Source organism: Corythoichthys intestinalis, chromosome 12, assembly GCF_030265065.1.
Source record: "Corythoichthys intestinalis isolate RoL2023-P3 chromosome 12, ASM3026506v1, whole genome shotgun sequence".
Taxonomy (NCBI): Eukaryota; Metazoa; Chordata; class Actinopteri; order Syngnathiformes; family Syngnathidae; genus Corythoichthys; species Corythoichthys intestinalis.
The window spans coordinates 24,222,919-24,237,809 of record NC_080406.1 but is presented as its reverse complement, the minus strand read 5'-3'; the positions used below and the strand labels follow the sequence as shown (position 1 = coordinate 24,237,809).

Sequence of the window (14,891 nt, the reverse complement as noted above, 5' to 3'; positions counted from 1 at the left end):
TTGCAAAGCATGGTGAAAGAGAAACCCACCCGCTATCTGCCATGGAGAAAAAAAAAGTTGACAGAAATTTTGAAATTGTGACCATTATGTGTTAATGTAAGCCATTTAAAAAAAAAAGCATAGTCTAGTCTTAAAATACAGTTTTACAAACAAACAAAAATACAATGCAATTTAGTGCAGTGGCAGAGAGCTGGGACATAGGCTAGTTTCATACCGCAGGTCTTATTGCACAATTCCGAATTTTTTGTCATATCTGTTTTTGTTTTTTGTGCACCCGTTCAGACTGCCTTTGTCAATTTAGTCCGTTCAAGTATCACGCATGCGCACTAATTTGCAGTCAGAGACACGCTGAGCAACTGACCCGCATGCGCAGGACCATCAAAACAAATGACTACACATGACACGAACACACCCACACACACACACCACCACCCACACATACGAACAGTTTGCCCCGACTCCCGGCCGTGTAAGCAATCTGTAAATATTGCTCATTTGGAGCAGAGAGAAAACAGAACATTCTCAGGCTTATCCACAACCCATTTTATTTTTTATGACTGTTGTCAAGCCTGTTCCTTCCCCAAAAGCCGTGTTCAAACTAGGAGCTAACGCTAATGCACAGATACACCGCTACCGTAGCGCCCTGTCTCTCTCGCTCTTTACTGACGTAATTGCTGCATAAATTCAGATTTGGGAGACTTGACAGTTCAGAACGCCGCTACATTCTGGAAAATGTGGCCCGGATTAGATTTAAACCACATACGAAAGTGACCCAGATCAGATTTGAAATTGTTCACTTCTATGCGACTTGTCACGTTCAGACCGTCAAGTTGATGCCTCACTCTCAAGTTGATGCCTCACTCGAATCAAAAAAACACAAAAAGATCTGATTCGTGCATTAAGACCTGTGGTAAGTAGAGTGTTGTTAATCTTACTTTAAAAAATTACAGTTACAAATTACTTCTCCCAAAAATTAATTACGTTAGTAACTCAGTTACCTGAATGTAAGAGTAATTAGTTACTTGGCAAAGTAACTGGTGATAATTTTCATGTTTTTTTTTTTTCCCTCAAAAACAACAACGGGTCACACAATGTGAAGTTTAAAGGGTTTTTGGGACAATTGGCCCTAGCCCAATTCTTTACCCCAAAACTTAACTAGACACAGGGGTATTGTGGATATTGCAATAACTAGATAGTAACTTTTGCTATGTGTGGAAGTCATTCAATGTTGTGACTCAACCGTTAAAGTTGTTAAAATTGCTCCCGTAATTGCATTAGTTCCCTTCTGTCTACTTTCGCCATGTGTAAGTTTTAAAACCGTTTCATCATTTAAAGATAGATTTAAGTCAAGATTTTGCCAATTTAGGAGCATTTTAGATAAGAAGTTACTCAGGTTCACTAGGAAGGTTCTCTACAACAGAGCCTTCCTGAGATGTCTACTGTTTTAAGATGGAGGCTGTTTACTAACGCATCTACCTGTAGTTCTTTATTATACATTATACATGTTACTAATGCACCCGTGTCTGTCATTTGCATCTAGTTCTGTATATATGTGATATCTACCGAAGCATCATGTGGGCGTAGTTTGTAGGCTATCGGCTACAGTCAGGTATTATTAGAGTCACCTAGCATAGTAGCATCGCGTTTGCAACTTCGTCACACTCCCTTGCCACCTCCCCGCTCCTGCTCTGCTCTCTCGTCTCCGTGAGTCCGTATTTCTCATTTTCTCACGTCAGTCAACCAACATAGTAACTTAGTAACGCAAGCCTTTCCCGCCTCAGTAACGGCGTTCCCAAGATGTTCCAAAAATTAATTACATTACTCACTACTGAAGAAAATAAAGCCGTCAGAAACGCCGTTATATTCTAACGCCGTTATTAATAAAACCGGGTATGTACCTAGCCTTATCGTTCACATATCGCCAAAAAGATATCACCATTGTGCTTTCAAATGTATCACCAGACGTGGTTAAAGTATAGTTAAAATATGTATACTTTTTTCACTCTTAGCCTGGCGTGGGAGCAAGAAAAGCTTGGCGACCCGCCAGGCTTATGAAGCACTGGAGAATCCCTGCTATCTAATTAAGTCAAATACAAAAATTGTGCAATATTATTTTAACAGTTTTTTTTCCTCATTGCATAGTACTGAAGAGGTATTTTAATATAAAAGTGAATAGGGTACCCAAATTACTCCAAATTACTATATTATTCCGATACATAATAAAGACTCAATAATGCTCCACATTTCGAAAATAAGAAAAAAAATCACTTTGCTTTTGGCCTGGCGGATGGATTGTGTAAAGCGAGCGCTGCAAGCATTCTTCACGTGAAAGACAGAAGAATATAAAACAGCAGTCTTATCGCATCAGCTTTGCTTTTTCAGAGATTTATAGAAACCAACCACCAGATTCTGGGCCTCCTTAAAACCGAATCAACACATTCACACTGCTTTGAAATAAAGCGCGTCAAGTCAATGTTTGAGTTATACATGACTGTTTAGCATAAAGATTTCCAGCAGCCATTACTGATAGCATGAACCTGCCATAGGGGAAGGGTTTCAACCATTTGTCTATTGACATTAAAACCAGCAGCTCACTAATCAGATTTAATTGGGTGAAGACAAATAGCCAATTAATGCAACACTCTCCAGCAGTCACACTATTCAAGATAATGAAGATCGATACTTCAGCCTGTGGAAGCCTCATAAATGAAATGGGAAAGGGCTTTATTCGTCTCAATAGCAAGTCATAAACAAGGATTTACAGGGGTTGAAAGGTGGTTCCAAAGATCGCACCAAAGACACCAAAACAAAAGGAACATGTTGGGCTTGCAAGCGTATGACTGCACTTGTACCTTTTTGATTGCTCCAGATGAGGTCCAGGCTTGCCTTTCTTCTGGCCTTAGCTTAGTTGAGAGTGCAGCCAGAGCCTGGGTGAACTGCAAGTTGTACAGCATCTTCACCACACAAGTAAAGTGCTCTGTAGTACAGAAAGGGGAGCAAAAGAACAGATTGTAGCCCTTGATCGTGTTTTTTACTTGTTGATTAATTCCTTGTGGTGTATTTCATGTGGAACATTCATTAGTCACTCAATTGTTGATCATTAGACTTCATTTCGTTTATTATCAACAAGATGGGTGCTGCATCCTGAGCTGTGATATTACCAGGCCTTGAATTATTGTAACTTTCCAATGCATCTAGAATTTCTATGTACCAAGAGTCCTGCTTGCCCTTGAAACCGGTCAATCAAATTGAGGCGGTAATGAAATGAGTCATTAAACATGACTGCAGCTTGTCAGCGAGCTCTTTAGGTGGTCGATGGCGGAGATACTGCGACAAGCTTGAGAAGAAGGACACGCCAAGGAGCTGCAGAATCAGACATGTAGGACTGAACACTGTATCTGTGTCCTGCTTTAGATGGCTTTTCTGGGACAAAATGTTACATGCTACCCTGTTGCAAAATCATAGTCGCTCTCTATCACTGCTGCTTCATAAACCAGATGTTTGCAGGGACTCATTTTAAAATTGTTTTTGAATCATCCACTGCCAAAGATGTGTTTTTACTAGGGCTGTCAAATTTATCACATTAACGGGCGGTAATTTATTTTTTAATTAATCACGCTAAAATATTTAACTCATTTACCGCATGCGCGGAGCGACCCACTGACTACAATGCCGCCGTTTTATGTATATTGAGCGCTAAGTGGCAGAGACAAGCGAGTGGAGTGGACACAGGCATTCATTGGGGCCGCGCTATTTATTGGCATAAGCTTTGGCATCTCTTCCACAGTAATTATAACTATAGTGGCGAGCGATGTGAGGAAGAGTGACAGGAGATGATTTTTTTCTTAACACCCTGTATTGAACACAACGCAGAGAAGATATACCATTTGCAGCCACCACTGACAGTCAGAGTTGCCCAACTTCCCATCATGCATTTCGGTGGAACAGTGAAGTCGCTAAAGTATCATTTACGCACAACAAAAATAATATTCCTATCCCTCAAAAAAAAAAAAAAAAAAAAATTCACAAAAAGAAAAGCGCAAAATGCAAAGAGAACTGGCATTCCCAATTAAAATAGCTATGCAAAAGAAACATAAAACTTACTCAGACTTTGCATTGGCTTGATTTCTTAAGTAATTTAAGACTCGCCAGTGACACCTTGTGGTGTATTTAAATCACTATCTTACATAGTTAAAGACAATGTGGAAGAGCGGCTGTGACATCACCGCTCGGCGCGGTCAACAATGGCGAGCTACTAGTTTATTTTTTGATTGAAAATTTTACAAATTTTATTAAAACGAAAACATTAAGAGGGGTTTTAATATGAAATTACAACAACTTGTACTAACACTTATCTTTTAAGAACTACAAGTCTTTCTATCCGTAGATCCCTTTCACAGAAAGAATGTTGATAATGTTAATGCCATCTTGTGGGTTTATTGTTATAATAAACAAATACAATACTTATGTACAGTAAGTTCAATGTATATATCTGTCTTATCTTTTCATTCCAACAATAATTCACAGAAAATTATGGTATATTTTAGAGATGGTCTGAATTGTGATTAATTACGATTAATTAATTTTTAAGCTGTGATTAACTCAAGTAAAAATTTCAATCGTTTGACAGCCCTAGTTTTTACATATTTTTTAGTTTTATCACAGGGAAAAGTAGGTATGTCTGAGGCTGCTTATCGGTGAATTATATGTTTGAAGACAAAGTTAACACAATTATTAGCAAAATATGATTGTTCTAAAGATATACAGCAAATCCCTTGCTAACTTGCATACATGCAGCTCAGGATTTTTGGGGGGACTATCTATTGTGACTATAATTTCTATCCAAAATCGTCCAATACAATATTCCATTTTTGCGGTCAGGCCAAATCATTCATACAAAAATATTGCTCCGAATCTTCTTAGTGGCAAAAATCAGAAGATGAATTTAGTTTCATTTAGTCAGTCAGCCTTGCCAATTTTGAAATAATTTGCTACCATCTTGTGGCATCTAAAGGCAGTTACAAACCGTTTTGGGTGAGAGTCAATTCTCAAGACAAACACTGATGAACATTGATCATTTTGCCCTGAATTTCTCCAAACAATTGAACGTGCAGTGCTATGATGTAAGAAATGTACCTTTTCGAAGAGGATGCGGCATGGTCAGCACAAAGATAATCAACAGAGAAGGAACGTCTCTAAACAGCATGGGTACTTCGGGTCTCTCTTCATCAAAACCACTGAAAAACAAACATGCATGTGATCTTTCAATTGAGTCCATGCGTTGTTATATTTATCAGGTAAAAGCTGAGGTCAGTGCTTGAATTAGTTTTTTTCTTTTTAAACCCAAAAAAAAAAAAAAAAAAACGTCAAATTAAAAGTGTTTCCTTAATGCATCCCTGCTTCCAATTTTGTTACATGCCATTTCCAATGAATGTCTTCTTTTCTGTTGACAATTAAACTCTGCACTCTTGAGAGGCCTCAGGAGTTTTGAACGAGAGGGACTGCACTTAAGGTATAATACCCTCCATTACCAAAGCACTCAGCGGTTAATTCCACAGTGCATTGACGGAAAGCCTTTATGGATGCAACTCTCAACCCTGCCAAGACCAAAGAACTAAGCATGTGCATTTTTTTTTTAAATCATTCCTACTGATCTAATAAAAAGGGACTGAAATTCATCTATGTAAAACATTTCTCTCGCATGCTCTCTCTGGCCTATTTAGCGAGACTGGTTCATCCTGACCCCCTCAGGGTTTCACTGAGACGGCTCACTTATGGAACCAACAAAATATTTTTAAACAGCAAATGGCTCCTGTGAGAATACAGTGTGCCTGTGAGCATTTTTAGCATGTCAAGTGTAAAAGCACAAGCAGGGAGGAGCAGCTCTCTTTATTTTTTTTTTCATGGCAGCAACATCTTTTGAGAACATGATAATGCACAGTCGCACACCTGTCTGTGACTAAAGAGAAAAATAGCTAGACAGTGAGTGTCTTGGGTATTTTGCTCAGTGCATTACAAAGCTAGGTGCGCGTTTGGGCCCTGAAGTGTTGTGCTGGTGGCGAACACGCAGCAGTTGTTCTTAGTACAGTGAATTAGACAGGGTCGTTTTGCTCTCTGTGGAGTGCCCGGTAATTTGCCAGATGTAGCAATTACCGGTTGCTATGGAAACCGTCCACGGTCCATTTTCTGTATTTAGCTTCTCTTTGTGTAACAGAAATCTGTTGAGAGCAAGAGTGCCGGTGTTTTAAGAAAGGTCCTTTGATTGCCTGATGTGAGGGAGCGATGCAGGGGGGTTTGCAGATTGGGGGAGGAGTGTAGTTTTTTTTTTCCTTTTAAGATGTGATGCTGTCAGCGTGATTTAGAAAAAAACATTGCTCACTCTGGCTCTCTGCTTTGTGTAAGTTGAGTCAGCTTTGTCCAGGGATTGTAGGCAGAATCAATGCTGTAAAGACGCATGTGCATGGCCAACACATGAAATAGCTGATCTGAAGTAGAAGAAGAAAGAGCATTATTTTACTTTTTATATTACCATGATCAATAATGTAAGATTGAAGGGAAGACATATTTCCAATAGGAGAAACCCTAATTCGCCATTGCGTGGAGCAAGTGAATTGAAAAAAAAAAAAAAAAAAAAAAAACATACACACACAGTTCAGTTTAAAAACAATTCCATTACTTGGAGTTTTATACAGTAGGTTCATAATCCATGGCCTACAGGCAAAACAAACATCCACACACCATGGTTAACCCTTTTTTCCCCCCATAGAGGAATGTATGCGACCAGAATGCAAACAGTGTTCAATAATGGACTTTAGAAAAGAACCAATACTTGGAGCAATACTGCCCCCTGCAGGGGTATTTAGACAACGCTAAAGAAAGAAACGAAGATAACCGTTTCAAATGTAAAAATAAAGACGCATTTAGACTTCCTTTAACATAATGATTATAAATGTGTAGGACCCAGCCTTTTAAAATGATCTTGAATTTATACATAGAATACAAGGTTGTAGGGCCCTGCTGCAACATAACAGGTGTTAACACACAAATCAATTCCCTCAAGACTGAACACTAATGCAAACCAACTGAGTAAATGTCACTATGGTCATGGATACAAGGTTAATGTAGCTCAGAGAGCTCCACTTTGAACCTCCATGCAACCACTCAGGGATGACACGCAATTTGTCTACAGCAGCCTCAACTTTGACAGGTTAATTTCACAACTAAAAATAATCTGCCAAGAAGCCCTTCGCCTGCTTACATCACCTGCAGCATCCAGTCATTTATCTAAATTTATATTCACAACTGAACAAAATTTACTGTATTCCTATGCATGCTTTTAGTGATAGTTATGCTTCAGCCAAGATCCCTTCAACATTCCACGATGTACGCCCTTGTCAAACAATGACACCTGGGTTTTCGACTAAGATAGAATCTATCCTTGACTGCCATTGTTAATAGACCTTTTGTTACCTTTTGTCTTTTTATGGCTTGGGAGTGACATAGATGGATGAGCTGGATCTCACAATCTGACAATTTGTTATTATGTTAAGCAGCAGAAGCCAGTTCACTAAACATGGAATGTGCTGTATGTTTGTTTTCTTTAACCCCAACCCCCTGCCCCCAACCAAAAAAAATGTAATTATGTTTATTTACATTGCGAATTCACAAGTAAAACATGTAATTTTTGTAAATAAGAATCAATTAAGCATCACAAACGTGTTTGAGTAAATGCTTACTGAGACATGAGCGCTTTGCAGCTGCACTGGCTCCACCACAACATAGGTTGCCTCCCCGGTGTACAAGTTCTAATTCCAGGTTGGTCCTGCGAAGGAAAAATCAGCTGATTTACAAATACAAGCTAAAACCTTTCATTGACAAGTAAAAAAAAAAATAGAAAGTCATAACAGAGTTCCTTCAAGTTTCATCAAGTGAAATGTCAGGCTTTTTAAGACTACAACAATCCCTCGTTTTTTGCGGTTAATGGGGACCAAGAACCTGTCACGATAAGTGAAAAACCGCAAAGTAGCGCCCCCCCCCAAAAAAACAATTTTTTGTGTGTGTTCAATGTATTTGTTCAGATTTATCATGGGAGAAAAATACATATAAGACGTGTTTTTCACCTTTTCCCACTTATGTTTTTATACATGTATATAAATGTTTTTTAAGCACTTTAAATGTAATAGTTACGATAGGTTAAAACATGTTACAGTCTCACAGAATTATTTTTAAACAAGAAAAAAAGTAGACGCCTAATCCATTTAAAAAGTTATAAAAAATTTTTTAAAAAGATAAATAAAAATGCTTGTCTTTATTAAATGCAACATTGAGTGAATCTGCTCCAGCTGCTAATTTACACACAATTAGTTGCCACAGCAACTGTTTAACAAGTTTAACGATGATTGACGCATGCGGCACTTTGAATGTTGAGTCTCTGGAAAGATCAAAGCTTAACAGTATGTCAATCATCGTTTATTTTAATAAGCAACTCCAGTTCACTCTCTGACGAACAAAGAGGAGGAAAGAGGCAGCGAGTGAGGGAGAGCGAATGAGACTACATGATTGGCACGGGACAGCTCATCGGTAAAAAATCTGCAACAGACTGAGGACGCGAAGTTTGAAGCACGAAGAAGCAAGGGATCACTGTACTTTGAATTTGAACTTTGAACAGAATTTGACGCTAATTATGGGACAAAAGAAAGTGAACGCCTGGAATGTCCTGAAATTTCTTCATACAATACTTAGCATTTTTAACTCATAGTAACATAGCATTTCATTGTAAAACAGGGGAAATGTTTTTTTTTTCCCCCCATTTTCAATGGATTTTAGCATGGATATAGCTGCCATGTCATGCTGCATTTAATGGGACAGGCAACACCTTTACAATGTCCATCCTAGCAGAAAGAGTTTAATAAATTGAAAAAGCACAATTTTTTAGGAGTACTAGTGAAGAAAAAATGTTTTCCAGTAAGTGGCCACCAACATGGGGGCAGACATTTTATCAATATGGTAATATTTTAGTCAATCAAATCTGAGCATCCCAACTTGCCTGCCCTTCCTTGTGACGCCATTAATACCCATTACTTTCCGTAACTCGTATAATTTTTTTTCACCTCTCAAATATTACTGTTTTTCTAATATATGATATATTTAACTGAAATTGCTGATCCATGAATGATTTATCGAGGAAAATCTTGAAAATTATCAGGGGTTCCCAAACTTGCTATTGTTAAGTGGCACAAAAAAATTCACTGGAGCAGCATTAATGTTGATAGACCGTTGTGAATCCAAATTCCATCAGCAAAAATAAGGAAAAGACAAACGAAAACCTTTAACCATAAGCATAAGTGTTGTATACTGAACTACAATTTAAAAAATAAGCGATCTATGCACATCTCGCTCCTGCCACAAGCCATTTCTATTGGCCAGCAGAGTGGGAGCCAATTCTTGAGTTTCCTTAGAGTGGGGGGGGGAAGCAATTTCAGATAGATAATGCAGCCACGACAAAGCTCCATCTGGCTTTTGCTGATAAGAGCACCGCTGTGACAGAGGAATTTTCCACTCCTCTGGCAATTTGCGGTGTTCATTGAACTTCAGAGAGCCAACACCCATACACATTGTTGCATTTAGGGTGAAGGTCTGAAACAACTACGGCATCAGGTGAGGAAAACGTCTGGGTGGTTACACTCCAGGAAGCATAGTATTGGAATAGAACAATGATTGAGCAAAAACACAAGGTTAACCATATGACAATAGCTTGTGTCCAGCTTGTCGATAAACGCAATCAGGACTTTAGCACTGATCCACGACCTTTAAAAAAATGTCACAGATCAGATCAGAAGATGGAGCAACAAGTCAATTGAAATAACTAAAATAATTGGCACTGGTGTACGATTTCCTGAGGATTTACAAAAGTATTCTGAAGAATTTAATTGAATTTAAATCCCTTTACATGATTTTTCTCTTAACCAAGATGGCTTAACTTGCCAAACTGATAAATTGTGTCATTCATGGGTGAATAAAGACCCTTCGGCAAATACCAAAATATGCATTAAACGCAAACTTTTGGCCAATCGATGGTGAGACTAACCTTTAAAATATTTATGCGTTCAATAAGACTTGCAAATCATCTTTAAATGAATTAAAGTTCTTCAAAATTGATCACTATAATTCTAAAGCTGTTTTGATTTTACAATGCTTCTAGGTAGATATTAAGTACATTCATACAGGGGCGGACTGGGACTAAAAAGCAGCCCTGAACTTGGACTCAGCCCAGCCCACAAGTATCGCTGCAGGAAGGGAAACACAAACCCTCTAGGGGGGTCCGGGGGCCCCCAGGAGAATTTATTTTTACATTTTATTGTAAAATGCATCAATTTTGTGCACTATGAAAGAAAAATGAAGTGTCTATGAAGAACTACACATTGCATTAGTATACATTTTAACTTGAATACTCACTGAGAAATTAACAATTTCAATGAAAATACAATAAACATTTCAAGACAAATCCTGTATACATAACCTTCATTGGAAAGTATTAACCAGAAAACAATGTATAAATGATTAAACAATATATCAATTTAACTACCTAATTTTTAAAGTAAAACCATTCAGTTTATTAATATTTTGTTATATTTCTTCTGAATTAATATTGCTGCTGCGTGTGCATACGTTGTTTTACAGCTAAAATATTTTTTCTTAGGAGAGAGATAGTATGACTAGCATGCTGTAACCTGACACGATTGCAAATGGGGACATGGAGTAGCTGGCACTAACCATTTAATTGCCATTTATTCATTCATTCATTTTCCATGCCGCTTTTTCCTCACGAGGGTCGCGGAGGTGCTGGAGCCTATCCCAGCTGACTACGGGCAGTAGGCAGGGGACACCCTGAACTGGTTGCCAGCCAATCGCAGTAATTGCCATTTATTTCATTTTAAATGTAGCTACCTGGTGGATAACAATTGCCAATATACCTAGCAAGTAACCCTCTTCATCCCTACTTACTTGCCCTGGGCTTGTCAGGGGAACTTCCACCAGCTCATCATTACCCTCTCCCTCGTCTGTTGTCTCTCCCTGCACCGGCTGCACGTGAGAGCGGCTGCCGCTCCCACTCTCACCATCGCCAGGGGCTGGGCTGCTGCTAGCCGGCGTGGCCGTCGCAGTCAGACTGCTACTTGTGAACATGTGTGTCAACTTGTGACATTTCGATGCTTCGCTCTCGAGTTTCTTCAGTTTTTTTCTCTCTAACGGTCTCTTTTCTTATTTTGCCACGACCATCCATATTGTTTATCTACGCTCGTTGCCATTTTGTTTCCACAAGGAGTAATGCTTTACCAAAGTAGGCTACTCTGTGCTTTCTTCGTTCTTCTCCTATCAGATTGGCGGTTAACAGCCAGGCACATTGCTGCCACCTGTCGGATTGGATGCAAACTGTAGATAACCATAGAGGATGGGGGGATAAAAACAGTGATGTATGTCTGGCCGTTCTGTAATTCCTCCAGAAGCTATAGATTAACAATCCGCCCCTGCATTCATATGGATGATTGGGCAAACATTCTCACAGATACAGCCCAAAATCTTACTGAAAGATGTCCGCAAAGAACGAAAACATTAATGTATATCTGCTAAAGAAAGCTCAATTTATGGTTTTCTTCCATGTTTCCTGTGGATGCAAAACCTATATGTCTTAGACTCCTACCTTGCCAAGGAGTACAAGAAGAGGAAATCATTGTCAGGGGAGCAAGGATTCTTTCCATAGTCCATGTACTTTTTCTGGGTGGTGTTCTTAATGTCTTTGATGACCAACTCCATCTCTTTGCTCAAGTTGGATTCAGTCTGATCAAATACAAATGACCCGCTTTAAAGCAAAACAACATGATGATACCAACCTCCACACAGTTATTACTTACTGGGAAAAGGCCTAGGTTGTCCTGCAGAGCATCCACTTCCTTTATTAGCACACTGGTCTTTTTGTTTGAGGGAGTGTACCACGCACCGGCCTCTGAGCCGCGTCCAGGTCGACAGGGAAGGACACTGTTGGCAAACTGTCGACATAGTGGGCAAGTAAATTCACCCTTGTCAACAGAGAATCCCTGCAGGACCTGGTCATTCTAAAGAGGGGAGGGAGAAAAAAAAAAAGATTAGCGGATCTTTCAAATGTACATTAACGCTACAAAGACAAATCATGATGTCTTTTGACGCAACTAGAACCCATGACTTTCTAATCAATTATTAATAACTTGCTTAATGACACTTATTACCAATCGAAAAGAATTGATTCTGTAACCTTCAAAAAGCTTAAATAAATAAATAAACTAAACATACTGTCTCATTATGGGAAAAGAATGGTCACTTTACCCTCAGAGACTCCATGTATGACTTGTGGCAATCTATATGCAAAGTGTGTCCGCAAGTCTGCACGTAGACGCCCCCGTCCCAACCTATTGACACAGACTGAAGACAGGAGCTCTGCAGCATTGACAGGAAAAAGTTCACATCAATATGTCAACACGCAACAAAATTGTGTTAAATCATTTTTTTAAATCATGTTGAAAGACAAAGACAAGAAATCCATAAACTAATGCATGCTTTAAATTTTTACATATTCATCCTGTCTAAAGATAATGGTGTATGTCTGAGTCACCCACATCCTTGAAGAACCGCTGTAAGAGGGTGAGTCGGACGTCGTTAGCCACTGCACAAGTGTCAGCAGAGTAAATGTGTTCTTCGTCACTGGTTGGGAGATTCTTTGCTTCCATGCTTTTGCAGCGATGTCCAAGCACTGAAAAACATTTTTGAGAGAGCCACTTTAAAACTACACTTTTGACAAATTTGACAAAAAAGAAAAAGATCCACTTTTCCTGCTAGATGTCTTAGTAATTTTTTTTTTTTTTTCTGCAGCAGTGTGGTCATCAAAAAGGTTAAACAATGCAAACTCCTGTTGCTTTAATTGTGTTTTGGGGGAAAAAAATCTCAAGTACCTGAGGAGGCCTGGAGGAGAACAACTAGTCCAGTAGGTCTGTCCTCTGTGGAGGGTCCACTTTGTCCACAGATCACACAGTCATAAAGAACCTCTGAATCCATCATCTCAGATGCTCCCAGGTCCATGGCTGCCTCGGTTTCTGGAGATTCTGGCACAAAGGAAATAATTCAAAGTACTTTATTGTACGAAAGCAACGCATTCCTCATGAATAATACAGAAAGAGTATACTTGACCAATTTGGGTTATCGCAAAAGAAACTATTATTATAATATTACTTGTAAAACTACACTATACATAGCCCGACAAAAAATAAAAGACTTGCCATATAAGATGCCTTACATCAAACAATTAGAGGGGAGTTCCAAAAAAATCGATTATCACATGCATCGCGATTCGACACGGGACGATTCGATTACAATTCATAAAGGCTCAAAAACGATTATTTTCCCTCATAACTTTATGACAGCCGCTCGTAGCACAACGAAATTTAAGACACGTCTGCCGCCCGGACACCGTTAACGGACCCACGCACAACCTTATGATGGATGCTCCCGGTTACTGGGAAACAGATTTACTCCTTTTTAAAAGACTGGAAAATAAATTTGTGTATGAGACAGGCAGGCGACCCAGCGCGCTTCTGTGCGCACGTTTATTTTTTAGAGCGAGAGGGGAAGCATTGAATATTAATAATAATTTTATTATTTATCATTAATTCACATTATTAATAATTAATTAATGAATTATTAATTAGTCGTTAGTAAATAATAATTAATATTAGCGATAATTCGTTGCTCCTCGTCTTTCAGATGTCCAGCTGTGGTTTCAAGTCATGTCAATTGAAAAATGTCCTGAGTGTGTTGCCAAGACCCGTGTGTGTCTACAAGAGGTGAGTACACGAACCCTCTTGTACTGTTTAGCTTTTATTGTTGTCGTTTTTGAGGTGTTAATAGTTAGGGCCGAGCGCTAAGCTAATTAGCAAATTGGTTAACGTGTATTTCATATGCAGAACGTGTAAAACCATGATTAAGTACAGCAGTAATACCATAATATGCAAAATAGTACAGAAATCTGTGAAAACAAAGTACCGTATATTGTTTAAAAGAAGGCTTATTTGTTTCCTGAAAATGTGGAATTCATTCCACCTGTGTAAATTTTATCGTATTAATGAGTAAAATAAGTACTCCCTTTAAAATGGTTAATGTTTTTGCACTTTGTTTTAAAATTAAATAAGCAGTTTAAGGGCAGCTTTTTGTTGTATGTGCATGTTTCCATCGTTCCTGTTGAATCATTAGGATATTTTAAATAATAATGGACAAAAATTTGTTTGTCTACTTTATTAATTAGTAATGTACGATGCATCGATAATCGTGATAACCGTGATCATCGTCAATACCGTGATCATCGTTCAAGAATCGAATCATAGCACCCTGAATCGTAATCGAATCGAATCGCGGGGTGCCTAAGATGGCACACCCTTACAAACAATCACCTCAAAGTACTACGGGGCAAACTTTAGATATACCTTACAACTAAGGTCTGCGTAAAAACAGCTATGTAATATTAAAAGAAACTTCCAAAACAATGGCCTCATAACAAAATTCTAAATACCGTATTTTTCGGACTACAAGTCGCACCTGAGTATAAGTCGCACCAGCCATAAAATGCCCAACAAAGAGAAAAAAAAACATATAAGTCGCACCGGAGTATAAGTCGCACTTTTGGGGGAAATTTACTTGATAAAATCCAACACATAGAACAGATATATCATCTTGAAAGGCAATTTAATATAAAAATACAATAGAGAACAACATGCTGAATAAATGTACAGTGTCCAGTGCATGAACAACGAAATGAGAATATACTGTCCTTACCAGGACGCTACGGCTCGGTCCTGGCGATACAGCGAACT

General features: G+C 38.7%; 1 protein-coding gene across 2 annotated transcripts in view; it reads right to left on the bottom strand.

The window, feature by feature from the left end:
- ubr3 (ubiquitin protein ligase E3 component n-recognin 3) overlaps positions 1 to 14,891 on the bottom strand; it is a 57,182-nt gene that overhangs the window by 12,903 nt on the left and 29,388 nt on the right. For both annotated transcript variants that reach the window (XM_057852229.1, XM_057852230.1), the window contains exons 25-33: positions 12,981 to 13,130; positions 12,648 to 12,781; positions 12,358 to 12,468; positions 11,910 to 12,110; positions 11,699 to 11,835; positions 7,737 to 7,822; positions 6,380 to 6,485; positions 5,137 to 5,237; positions 2,853 to 2,977 (exon numbers count right to left, since the gene is read on the bottom strand). In XM_057852229.1, coding sequence (XP_057708212.1) covers positions 2,853 to 2,977; positions 5,137 to 5,237; positions 6,380 to 6,485; positions 7,737 to 7,822; positions 11,699 to 11,835; positions 11,910 to 12,110; positions 12,358 to 12,468; positions 12,648 to 12,781; positions 12,981 to 13,130 — 1,151 coding nt within the window. The remainder of the gene's footprint in view (positions 1 to 2,852; positions 2,978 to 5,136; positions 5,238 to 6,379; positions 6,486 to 7,736; positions 7,823 to 11,698; positions 11,836 to 11,909; positions 12,111 to 12,357; positions 12,469 to 12,647; positions 12,782 to 12,980; positions 13,131 to 14,891) is intronic.